General features: G+C 40.7%; 1 protein-coding gene across 2 annotated transcripts; it reads left to right on the top strand.

Moving 5' to 3' along the window:
• The first annotated feature begins 132 nt into the window (after nucleotides 1-132).
• GPR1 (G protein-coupled receptor 1) lies at nucleotides 133-4854 on the top strand. 2 transcript variants are annotated; one of them, XM_032637418.1, is made up of 2 exons: nucleotides 133-271; nucleotides 3312-4854. In XM_032637418.1, the coding sequence occupies exon 2, from the start codon at nucleotides 3340-3342 to the stop codon at nucleotides 4405-4407; it is 1068 nt and encodes a 355-aa protein (XP_032493309.1). In that variant the 5' UTR covers nucleotides 133-271; nucleotides 3312-3339; the 3' UTR covers nucleotides 4408-4854. The 2 variants fall into 2 exon arrangements, with proteins under 2 accessions (XP_032493309.1, XP_032493310.1); XM_032637419.1 differs by lacking the exon at nucleotides 133-271 and adding an exon at nucleotides 2542-2702.
• Nucleotides 4855-13498: the final 8644 nt, after the last annotated feature.

Below are 13498 nucleotides of genomic sequence, written 5' to 3' on the forward strand. Positions count from 1 at the left end.
GCTGGGTCATATGGTAGTTCTATTTTTAGTTTTTTAAGGAACCTCCTTACTGTTCTCCATAGTGGCTGCATCAATTTACATTCCCACCAACAGTGCAGGAGGGTTCCCTTTTCTCCACACAGTATTCAGCTCCTCTTGAAGATCTTTCTCCAAGCCTGAACTGTTCATTGCATCTAACCTACTCATCTGCTTTCTGGAAGATTAGGAATTTCTCTGGAACAAGGGTTTCTGTTTGAAGGGATTCTGTTCAGAAAAATCAGTCATCCTCAAGGTACCTCCCCCTGCCCCAAGAGAAACGGGATGAGGGGTGGTTGGAATCCTTCAGCAGGCCCTGCGACCATTCTGGCTCAGCACAGTCAGCAATGACTTTGTAAGCTCCTGACTTGCTGAGGATAGTGGTTTTGTGTAATTAGAAGTCCTCCACTGGCTTTTCTGTATTTGGGAAATCAAGTTCCATCTACTCACTGCTCAGGGTTTTGTAAGGTGATTTAGGGCCATTTGACCTCAGAATTGCTCATAGTCTAAAAGAATAGGTCATAGGCACCAGGAAGGTAAGAGTGCCTTAGTATACAGGCAGAAAACCAAGACAGGGAGTTGGAGATTAGGCTGGCAAGGATTTGACATGGAGGGGCTTCAGCTACCAGAAGGAGTGAAGAGGGCAGAGTAAGGTCCCAGACCTGAAAGAAAAGGGTAGCGGGAAAGAAGCCAGTCTTGGACACATGAAGGAAAGGACTCAAAGACAAGGAACAAGTCTAGATCTTGAGGATAGAACTGTGGGTCAAGGCCAGAGAGATTCTGGCAATGAGAGTGACTTAGGGGTGAACTCACGAACTCTCACCTGAGGCTTTAAAATTACATTTGGTTCTGAACAGGCTTTCTAGCAGAGCCAATTATTTACTGAGCACATGTTGAGCACCTGTGAGATGTTAAGACCTGTACTAGGCACTGTGGGTTACAGAGATGACAGTCATTCTCAAGGAGTTCACAGTTTGGTAGGGCAGGAATCAAAGAGAAATCAATGACAGTATAGTGTATTAAGTACAATAAGAGACGTATGGCAGAAGAGGGGAATGTCGTAGTGGTTAAGAGCCCAGGATCTGGGTTCAACAGATTTGAATTTAGTCTTGACTCTCCAATTATAGGTTGCGTGAAACTGGGAAAGTCACTAAGCTTCTTGAAGCGTCAGTATTTTTTCTTGGAGATGGAAATAACAATAGTACTTATCCACTTTATGATTCTTTCACGGGTCAAATTAGATCACACATGCCTGGCATCTAGTAAATTCCCAATAGCACTGACTATTGTGTGTAATAATAGTTGTTATTATGTATTATAATTATATGGGGGAAGGTAATGTCAGAAAATGTTTCCAAGAAAAGGTGGCATTTGAGCTGAATGTTGAAAAATAAAGAGAAGTTAGCTGGGTCTGGGGTTGGGAGAATGCTAATGAAGTGCTTTTGTTTTTTACTATGCTCTGCTAGATTCCTCAAATGATTTTAGGTAGGATGATGAATTTAGTGTTAGTCAAATTGAGTCTGAGCTGGCTGTGAGCAACATAAGATGTTTTGACCTCTTTGTTCTAACCCTACTATAATCTCAAATCTTACATATTTGCCCCATTAATGATTAGAGCTCCATGAAATGAATATAACTATTAGTCTTTTTTCTACTTGATTTTGAATACTACAGATAGAAATAACACAAAATAAATTGATGAAGCTATATTTACACCCAGTAAACATTTTTGGTTGAAAAATTGGCATTCAAGTCTTCTTAACGCAGGAAACTGGACTGGATAGCAGGGGAAAAAACAAAAAGGCCACAAAAGAAAACTTACTTTGCATGAAATTATAATAGATAACATTTGGTATGGATAAAAATAAACAAAATAGGGGTGAGATAGGGAGTGTGGGAGGGAGACGCAAGAGGGAGAAGATATGGGGATATATGTATATGTATAGCTGATTCACTTTGTTATACAGAAGAAACTAACACACCATTGTAAAGCAATTATACTCCAATAAAGATGTTAAAAAAATGAAGGGCTTCCCTGGTGGCGCAGTGGTTGAGAGTCCGCCTGCTGATGCAGGGGACACGGGTTCATGCCCCGGTCCGGGAAGATCCCACATACCGCGGAGCGGCTGGGCCCGTGAGCCATGGCCGCTGAGCCTGCGCGTCCGGAGCCTGTGCTCCGCAAGGGGAGAGGCCACAACAGTGAGAGGCCCGCTACCACAAAAAATAAAAAAATAAAAATAAACAAAATACAACTGATTAATAAATCAAATCTTTGTTGTAATGTAGAAAAGAATTACTTTGAATTCATTCAAAACAAAGAAATTTCAGGAAAATAAAAAATTTAAATAAAGTTTAACTGCACTCTATAAGAAATTAATATAGAAATTAAGTGGTCATAGTCAAGTTCATTCCAAAATATATCTTGTAGTTGAAAAGCCTTCCATATTGATATAATTCTGATGAACATATTTGAATTTATAAACCTAGAATCAAAACATCCATGGGTGCAAAACAGTGGGTCAAAATCTCCAGTGCTTGCCCGTGACATCCAGGTGGATGAGCCAAAGAAGCAATTGGAACTCTGTCTAGATCTTAAGAAGTCAGGGTACAAATAAGGATTTTGAAGTCATCACCACATAAGTATTCATCTGTTTTCTTCTGCGTCTTTCATAAAATAATAATGCCTGGTAAGAACTTAGTAAATATTTGTTGAATGTTAGATTCTCTCTAGTCAGCCCTACAAGCATTATGAACATAGGAATTGTACCTATAGAGTCAATCATTTTAATTTAGCACTTACTGAATACTTTACAAAAATAAACTCTCACAGCTCTGAGAATAATTATAGCAAAACTTAGGTCCACTGAGACTTGGACACCTGGAGTGTTAATCACAAGTCCTACCAAGAAATATACTATTTCATAAGATGAAATAGTTCATAAGATGAAAAACATTTTTTTAACATACTAGTTCATAAGATGAAAAACATTTTTTTAACATATGATATTTCTTTAATGGTTGTAAGTCTATTCAGGTTTTGTTTCTGCTTGTGTCCATTTTGGAAGAGTACATTTTTTTCTAGGAAACATTTTGCCAAATATTTCAAATAAGTATTTTTTTCATAGCTTCCTCTCATTTAAAAAACCTCTACTTCTGTGGTTACATCCCCCTTTTGGTCCTAAATTGTTATTAGTGTCTATTAAGATAAAATATTTTTATCCTTATGTTCTGTATCATTCACTAAGCATTTGTTCTTTTAAAAATTGTTTTCTTTCTTTTTAAATTTGCTTCCATAGATTTCTTCATTCTGCATTTAGCAAGGTCATGGAAGATCTAGAGGAAACATTATTTGAAGACTTTGAGAACTACTCCTATGCCCTGGAATATTACTCCCCAGAGACTGATTTGGAGGAGAGAGCACACCTAGGAGTCATTCACTGGGTCTCCCTCGTATTATTCTGTTTGGCATTTGTTCTGGGCATTCCAGGAAATGCCCTTGTCATTTGGTTTACGGGATTCAAGTGGAAGAAGACAGTCACCACTCTCTGGTTCCTCAATCTAGCCATCGCAGATTTCATTTTTCTTCTCTTCTTGCCCCTGTACATCTCCTATGTGGCCATGAATTTCCACTGGCCCTTTGGCATCTGGTTGTGCAAGGCCAATTCCTTCATTGCCCAGTTGAACATGTTTGCCAGTGTTTTCTTCCTGACGGTGATAAGCCTGGACCGCTATATCTACTTGATCCACCCTGTCTTATCTCATCGGTACCGGACCCTAAGGAACTCTCTGATTGTTATCATAGTTGTTTGGCTTTTGGCTTCACTAATGGGTGGTCCCGCCCTGTTTTTCCGGGACACTCTGGAGTTCAATAACCACACTCTTTGCTATAACAACTTCCACGAGCATGATCCTGACCTCATGTGGATGAGGCATCATATTCTGACCTGGGTGAAAGTCATTGTTGGGTACCTCTTCCCTCTTCTAACAATGAGCATTTGCTACTTGTGCCTCATCTTCAAGGTGAAGAAGCGAAGCATCCTGATCTCCAGTAAGCACTTCTGGACCATCCTGGCTGTGGTCATTGCCTTTTTGATTTGCTGGACTCCTTATCACCTGTTTAGCATTTGGGAGCTCACGATTCACCACAATAGCTATTTCTACCAGGTGCTGCAGGCCGGAATCCCCCTCTCCACTGGCTTGGCATTCCTCAATAGTTGCTTGAACCCCATTCTTTATGTCTTAATTAGTAAGAAGTTCCAAGCACGCTTTCGGGCCTCAGTTGCTGAGATACTAAAATATACGCTGTGGGAAGTGAGCTGTTCTGGCACAGTAAGCGAACAGCTCAGGAGCTCTGAAACCAAGAATCTGTGTCTCCCGGAAACAGCCCAGTGAATTCTTACTCTTGCACAGATCATATGGCTTTTGTGTGGGTCCCCTGACAGATGCTTTCGGATTGTTTGGGTCCAAGACATAGAGCTGACTGTATCTTTTTATTGTTTTTCGTCATTTTATTGGCCTCATATTTTTCTATTGATATAAAACATAAGAAGGATCTTCATTTTTTTCCAGCAACTTAAATTATCTGTGTTATTCTTGCTAATTATACTGTAGTGGATTAATTAACACTATTTTTTCAATTTTAATGACTTTTTAAAAGTTCTAAATCTTAATATTAAATATATGACTAATTTCAAAAATATAAAAATATGTGTGCTTAAGCTCACTTTAATTTTGCACAAGTAACCTATTAGACCTAGTCTTAAAATACAACATATGTACTTAATTTCTTTATTTCATGTAATCTGTATTTGCATTTATGAATTAAAGTAATAGTTGGTTAGAGTAGGTTAAAACTGTCCCAAAATCTAGTCGCTTAAAATAGCAATTTATTATTATTATTATATCTCACAATTCTGAGGATCAGCAATTTAAACAAGGCACAGAAGGGAGGTTTGCCTCTCTGCTTCGCAATATCCGGAGCCTCAGCTGGACCAGGATGACCCAGCTGGCTGAGGCTTAGAACAGCTGGGGACTGGCTGAGCGGCTCTCCTCCCTTCCCTCCATCCCCTTCCCTTCCTTCTCCTTCCCCTCTCTCTCCTCCCCTTCCCTCCTCCCTTCTTCTCCTCTCCTTTCTTCACACGGGTATTCCAGCATGGCACCTCAGGGTTAGCCAGACTTATATGGCAGTGTAGGGCTCTAGAGACCAGGGTGGAAATTTCTACTCCTCTTAAAGGCTATGCCAGACACTGGCACAGTATCACTTCCACTGTACTCTATTGACCAAAGCAGTCACTGGCCAGCTCAGATTCAAAGGGAGGGGACATATACCCTACCTCTCAATGGGGATATATGCCCATCTTTAATCCCCCATGATATCATTATAAACATTAATGTTGGGCTTCCCTGGTGGCGCAGTGGTTGAGAGTCTGCCTGCCATTGCAGGGGACACGGGTTCGTGCCCTGGTCTGGGAGGATCCCACATGCCGCGGAGCGGCTGGGCCCATGAGCCATGGCCGCTGAGCCTGCGCGTCCGGAGCCTGTGCTCTGCAACAGGAGAGGCCACAACAGTGAGAGGCCCGCGTACTGCCCCCCCCCCCAAAAAATTAATGTTTTTGGAAAATTCTGAGTATGTATATATGCAAATAAGTATAAGATTGCTATAAACATGAAACACTGACATCCAGATAATAGATAGGCCAGCTCAATATCAGAATGATTTCAGGAAAATAAAGCATGTATGACGTATTGATATATTTCTACCTTCTATTCCTATATTTATAAGACCAATAAAGTATACCTTTAAGTCAGTGACCTCTTCGTGGTGCAAATCTGTTGCACTTAAGACTAATAGTATTTTGACTTCTATTCATTTATGCCTTTAGCAAATAGATGAATAAGAGTTATACAGAGGGCTTCCCTGGTGGCGCAGTGGTTGAGAGTCCGCCTGCCGATTCAGGGGACATGGGTTCGTGCCCCGGTCTGGGAGGATCCCGCATGCCGCAGAGCGGCTGGGCCTGTGAGCCATGGCCGCTGAGCCTGCCCGTCTGGAGCCTGTGCTCCGCGATGGGAGAGGCCACAACAGTGAGAAGCCCGTGTACCGCAAAAAAAAAGAGTTATACAGAACCATGGTAGACAGATACTGTGAGGGATACCAAGATGCATAAGGTACTTATAGGGGGTGAGATTAAACTTGCATAAAAACAATCCTAAAACAAGGTAGACAGTAGTAAGTGCCGTGAGAGAGCCAAGACAAATGTAGACTGTTCGGAGGAAAGAGATGGCCTCCAGTGTGCAGGTCAAGAAACACTGGAAATCTATGTCCTTGCAGTTGGGGTTTCCTAAAGATCCTGCTCCTTTTTCACGTCTCTGTTTGTACCCTGTCTTTTATGAATACAAACTCTGCTATTTACTGCAATTTAAAAACATTTAATTTTCTATAATTTCTCAGTTTTATTTTGAAAGTCGTGAGGGGAGCTATGTTATTCCTTGCATCGGTATCCTTTTTTTATTTCATCTCATAGTTTTTAAAAACGCTAAGATCAGATCATTTATTGGCTCTGTTCTTTACTGTCAGCCCCATGCAACAATCAGATCTGGTTTGGAAATCATTCCAAGAAAAAAAATGTGTGGCATAGCTCAGCCTATCCCAAATTTCTGTCGTTCCCAAGATTCCTGGCTTCTGCCATACTCAGTATGGGTTAAGGGAAGACAAGGAGAGAAAGGCTCATTGTGAGTTTCCAGCCCTTTGTGCACCCTTGAACCCCGCCCCTGCACCACCAGGGCTTGCGATATTCCACTCTGGTGTCCCCCTCGACCCTCAGTGGACAGGCTCTCAGGATCAGGAGAAAAGCTGGAGGATCCAAGAAAGAAAAGAGCATTCTGTAGGTTCATCCCTAGTTTGGGCAAAGGGAGACACTGACTCTGAAGGCTGGGGGAGAAAGAGGAAGGCTGAGGAGCAGGAAGGAAGGGGATTAAGCAACCAGGGGCAAGAGTACATTACAGAGCTGGTGGTGGTCAGGAAGTTACATTTCAGGGTGGTGCTTCCTAAGCTTTGTGAGTTAGGAACCCGGGCAGAGCTGTTCGTTTTTCCCACGCTACGGGCTACAGGCACAGTATCTAGGGCCTGTGAGCTTTCCAGAGGCCTATGAAAATATTTGAGATCCTGAAAAGTATCATTGGCTCTAGAATAGAAAAAGAAAACTTGAGGGAATTCCCTGGTGGTCCAGTGGCTAGGACTCCGAGCTTTCCGTGCCAGGGGCCTGGGTTCGATCCCTGGTCGGGGAACTAAGATCCAGCAAAGCTCGCAGCATGGCCAATAAATAATAAATAACTTGAAAAGTCAGAATTAATAAATACTCTGAATTCATTTGAAAATCGATTGAAAGTTATGGGTCCTTTCCCCAGAAAAATGCTTTTAAATAAAATTTCAGGGGATCCTTGTACCCTAGGCTAAGAACTCCAGTTTTAGTGGCTTTTTAAATAGCTGAGAGTGGGGCTGTGACTTACAGGAATCTACTAGTAGAAAGTAGCAACCAGGGCAGGAACTTTCCAGCAGAAACAGGAGTTAATTTTTTATTCTCAGCTTGAGGGAAGATCTGAAGTGTAGCATAGGACCCAAGCTTGGACCCAGCATTGGAGACTCCCCAGCCAGCTTCCTCCCCTGGCAGCTGGAATCTGGATAGTGGGGCTCTCCAGGGGTCTAATGACCCCTAATGGGCAGGATGAGTGACTGAAAGGACAGAGGGGCTGGAGGAGAGGAGGGCACTGGGGCAATTTGAGGAGGAAGCAAGGAAGCTCAATGCCTAGTTGGCAGGAGAATAAAGAATCTCAGGGCTCCCAGGGACTGGGGCATAAACCCAACAAGACAGACCTGGCTCCCTCTCGATGGAAGGAAGCTCTTCGAAACAGTGGGCAAATTTCAGGGACTCCAGAGGCAGGATATCTGGCTTTGCATTATGGCTCCAATATATCCTAGCTCTATGACCTTGGCTAAATTAATCCAAATTTCTAGACCTCAGTTTCCCCCATCTGCAAAATGGGATCACAATAGTAGTAACTGCCACATAGGGCTATTATGAAAATTAAATGAATTGACACAGGTAAAGCACTAAAAGTGGTACTTAGCCCTATAAATACCTATTATTAATATAATATTACCTGGTATTATACTTATTCAGTGAAACTCTTGGCACCTTCTGACATAGTAATTACCTAGTAAATGTTAGATCCCTTCTTCCTCTTGAATGAATGTAAAAATCTCATAGGAAGAATAAGGGAACTTACACAAAGAACTTCAAAATTTATACATTTTATTAAAAAATTCATAAAGTTTATTGGGAATTCCCTGGTGGTCCAGTGGTTAAGCCTCCGTGCTCTCACTGCCTAGGGCCTGGGTTCAATGCCTGGTCAGGGAACTAAGATCCCACAAGCCGCGAGGTGTGGCCAAATAAATTAATTAAATGTTTTCTAAATTTTTTTTAATTTATACAGTTTATAAATACTATAAAAGGATATGGGCTGAGAGGCTGCAAGGGGCAGGAAAAAGTAGACTGAAAGACTTCTTGAAAGAGGTAATTTAAGTGCATCTTGAAGAATGACTATAATTTTAACAAGTGCAGGTGAAAAAAGTCTATTTCGGGTAGGTGGCATAGCAAGAGCAAACGTTCAGAGGCTGGAAAACAGGCTATGTTCAGAAAAGAGAGACTAGTCCCATTTTATAGGGACAAAGTGAGGATAGAAGATTCCCAGGTTGGAATCAGGCTTGAATAGTAACTCCTAGTTCTTTAATATTCTCACATATGAGCAGTAGTGTTTGTTTTGTTTTTTTCCTGCATTACGCGGGCCTCTCACTGTTGTGGCCTCCTGAGCAGTAGTTCTTTAGGTGATGCATACTTAGAAGTCTACGGACAGTTTCCTCTGATTTTTACTTTACTAAAAGCTATTCAGGCCAATAACATTCCAAATGACAGACTTCCATTTGGGACATTTTCTAAATGCAACTAATATCATCTATACAGGGCATGTATTGAGAGAATATCTGTTTAACTGTCTCAATTTTCATTTTAGCTTTACACTTATGTGATTTTAATGTTCTTACTTTTCCTAATTGAGGGTATGAAGAAAGGGTTACGTGAAACAGAATCAAATTTCTAAAAGCAGGGATGAAGAACTTTCCCCATTATTGCCAATACATTATCTGGCCCATGAAGACCTGGTTTTGAGTTCCTCCTCTCTCACTTACTAGGTGGATAACTGGGGAATCATCTTTCAGAGTTGTCTCCTCACCTGTAAGTGCTGATAACAGTGTTTGCCTTTATCTCACAGGCTTATAATGGGGTTCATATTAGACAATGTATGTGAGGCATGCATTTTTTTTCCTTTTTTGTTCTAAGGACACATAACTGCCATTGCCAAATGTATTTGTTTGGAAAAAAATGACACATACATCCCAAAACACTAATGCAACTCTTTTGGTATCTGTGTCTTTGTCCATAAGTTTATCTTTTCATAGTTAGTCAATGAAAAATCAAGCATTTTTCAATGCTGCTGTAGTCTCCATTACTTTCTAAAGTAAATATATTAAATTTATAAAATGTCTCACATATGCCATAATTTAGCCCTTTCTGTTTAGTAAAACAGTCCTCTTATTTCCCTGATTCTATCCACATCATCTCCAGATTGGAGCTCTGCCTTTTTCTTTTTTTTTTTTTACTGAAATAGTTGACATTCAATATTATATTAGTTTCAGGCGTACAACATAGTGGTTTGACATCTATAAACATTAAAATTGATCACTACAGTAAGTCTGGTAATCACTTGTCACCATACAAAGTTACTACAATTTTACTGACTATATTCCCTATGCTGTACATCATATCCCCGTGACTTATTTTATAGCTGGAAGTCTGTCCCTCTTAATTCCTCTCATCTATTTCACCACCCTCCACCCCTCCCACCCATTCCCACCTCCACCTCTGCTCTGCTTTTGTCATTCTCTGGCTTGGAAACCAGGCTTCCCATTGCCCTCACAGAATGAGCCAGCCTATAATTCAGATGCCTCTAAAACCTGGCCCTATCTAATCCCAAACTGACACTGCAAAATCCAGCCAAACTGGTCTAATTGCCTCCCAAACCTCTGTTCTCATTCTTGCCTTTATCATTCTGCCTTTCACACCATCCTGGATTTTTTTTTTTTTTTTTAAAACGGATTACTGACTAAGGTCTCTCCAGCTCAAGTCCTAACTCCTCTAAAAAAAACTTTTAATTCTAGCCTTCCCTGACCCTCTGGACTTTTGAATTATTGTCAGCCCTCCTTATCTTGCAGGTTCTACACCCACAGATTCAACCAATCACGAATCAAAAATATCTGAAAAAAGTCCAGGAAGTTGCAAAACAACAAAACTTGAACTTGTCGCCTGCTGTCAACTATATACATAGCATTTACATTGTAGTAGATATTATGAGTAGTCTAGAGATGATTTAATGAGGAGGATGTTAGCAGGTTAAGGTTATATGCAAATACTACACCATTTTATATAAGGAACCTGAGCATCTGAGGATTTTGGTATCTGAGGGTTGGGGGGTGGTTCCTGGAACCAATCCCCCCTCGGATACTGAGGAATGACTGTACTTGTTTAATCACAAAATTACTTTTATTCTTAACAGTTTTAAGTATGTTTGAACCACCTCCCTTATGGTTATTTTCTTAATCCTTTTGTATTTTTATAGCATCTAACATAGTGACATTAAATGAATCAGTTTTGAATTCCCACATTGTGCCCAGTCCTTGTACTAGCTGTGGCTGAATGTGAAAAAGAAACAAGGTTTCAAGGTCATGTAATCACTTATGGAGCATGCAAAAAAACGTGGGTTCTTATTCTAAAGCCAGAAACAGAAAAAAAAAAAAATCTCTTCATGTATACCTGTGCCTTCTGAACCCACTGGTTCAAAATCAGTTCATTCAGTATTCTGGCTCACATGAATATGTAAGCACTGCTCATAAGAACAAAACACTGAAAGCAAACTAAGGATCCAATAACTAGACTGGTTCAGTAAGATATGAGACAATGGATTCTGTAACTGTTAAAATATGAGGAAATCTTTTACGTACCGATACAAGATATCCAAGTCTATTTCTAGGGACAAAACTTAAGATGCAGAAGTTTGTGTCATATGCTACAATTAGCCTACATATATGCTTATACTAGCTCTGGAAAGACCTAAAAAACTGGTGACATTGGTTGTTTTTATGGAAGTGAATGGGAGACCTGGGGGACAGGGGAGATGTAACTGTATAACCTCTAGAATTTTGAATGATGTTAATGTATTATCTACCTTTTAAAATGACATTAAAAGATACCATTAAACACATTTTTTATTCAAGGCCGTGGAGTCAAGATCTTAAAAGTCACATGCTTCATCATTCATTATTTTAAGATTCACAAGACAGCTGTGGTTTGTTGACTATTTAAATTTTTTAACCACATTTTTAATCATTTTTTTAATCAATAATTTGTTTTGTTTTGTTTTTTGCGGTACACAGGCCCCTCACTGTTGTGTCCTCTCCCGTTGCGGAGCACTGGCTCATCAGCCATGGCTCACGGGCCCAGCCACTCTGCAGCATGTGGGATCTTCCTGGACCGGGGCACGAACCCGTGTCCCCTGCATCGGCAGGCGGACTCTCAAATCACTAATAATTTTTAATACTTAATGTTTTGGCCAAACTATTTGGTACTCAATCAAGCTGTTACTCATGTCACTGACTGTGAATTAGTTTTGGCTATTCACTACTACACCTCTACTTTTCCACAGCATTTCCAGAATCCCCGGGCTCTCCTGTTCTCCAGAAAATGAAGTGCTGCCCTCTGCTGGCTCTCACGATACTGAAAACCTGAAAATTTCCCCAGTGATTTTAGACTGAGTCTGTTGGACTAAATGTTGAAGGTGATTTTATTCATCAGTACATATATGTCCGATTGAGTACATTTTCTTTAGAATTTAAACAATGTCCCATATTCAAGTTGGTTGGCCACATACAAAGAAAATCAGATTGGGAGGGAAGAAAACAGCATCGTCTGGTTCAGCTAGGAAAACCTGGACCTCATTCAATTTCCTTGGCCTACAGAGACTACAAAATGATTTTTAGAGGTCTACAATTCCCAAGCTCTACTTTTGTGAACACTACTACTGTAAAAAATATATACTCAAATATTCGATACATCCCAAATTAATTGTTAAGATGCAGAGGTTTCCAATACTGGAGTCTCACCTGACTACAGTAACACCATCCTCTGAGTACACACACCTGCAGCACCACCGTAGTACTGAAGTCTCCACATCCCAACAGGCTCAATCAGACTTACAGTCCCAGGTAAGATGTCCCACCTCCACAACCAAGCCAGGCTTACGAACCGCACCCAAGGGATCAGTCACCCATATGGCCTCCCTCCCAGGACACACTACTACTCAAAATCACATGCTCAACACAACTTCTCCCTGAACAGTACAGGAGGCATCCCTTAAATTTGCAACATCTGCCTCGACAAACTCTGGGAATCCTCCCCCCCTCCCCTGGGTTAGGTGTCCTTTAGTAAATCGCACATGCCAACTCATAACATTAATTTTAGGTGGGATTTGTAAATGTGTGATTTTTTTTTTTAGTCACAAGTAACCCCTAACTTGAAGATGCTAGGTCACAACAAATTACTTTGTCAGCCACTGTAAGTCACTGGTTACTAACTATGAATTAGTCCTGGCATTTAATTCCTTTATCTCCAAATGTTTCATGACCTGGTAAATGACATTATTTGCTGTGTATTGACCTGAGCACTTCCCTGTTTTTGACTCATTTCTCGATTCTTTAAGGTACTCCCAACATTCACATCGAGGAAAGCCAGCTCAGATATTAAGTAACTTTGTAACCCCTTGCAAAGGGCAAGGTCTTGAACCATTATATATGGGACTAATTATCTAAAATCAAAACTCTTGGGAGTTCCCTGGTGGTCCAGTGGTTAGGACTGGCTGCTTTCACTGCCTTGGGCCCGGGGTTCAATCCCTGGTCCGAGAACTAAGGTCCCCCAAGCCGCGTGACGTGGTCAAAAAACAAACAAACAAAAAAACCTCTTACTACAAAATTTTCAGTCAAGTTTACCTCCGCGATTTCTTTTAAAAAACATGGCAAATATAAACACTTGAAATACTGCAGTAAAAGTCATATCATCGCATACTGAGGACATCACTAATGGGTAAAGAAGTCGTACTGAGTCCACTTCTGTTAATTTGTTTATAAAGTCTACTCTACATCTATGCATAGTCACAGTATTTATAACAGGTAGTTCCCTCCTTTTTTGGGCTAAACGTCGAACGACAATGCGGACCCAAATTTATATTATTTATGAATTATCTATCCATTAAATTTCTTCCTTCAAAATGGAAGGAATATAAATAAATACCATCCTCTTATTTAGGAGTCAAGAGCCAAGGG

Source organism: Phocoena sinus, chromosome 7, assembly GCF_008692025.1.
Source record: "Phocoena sinus isolate mPhoSin1 chromosome 7, mPhoSin1.pri, whole genome shotgun sequence".
NCBI classification, from domain to species: domain Eukaryota; kingdom Metazoa; phylum Chordata; class Mammalia; order Artiodactyla; family Phocoenidae; genus Phocoena; species Phocoena sinus.

Bases quoted from the DNA above. Each gene is read 5' to 3' on its own strand.
- GPR1 (XM_032637418.1), top strand. From the start codon at position 3,340: ATGGAAGATCTAGAGGAAACATTATTTGAAGACTTTGAGAACTACTCC.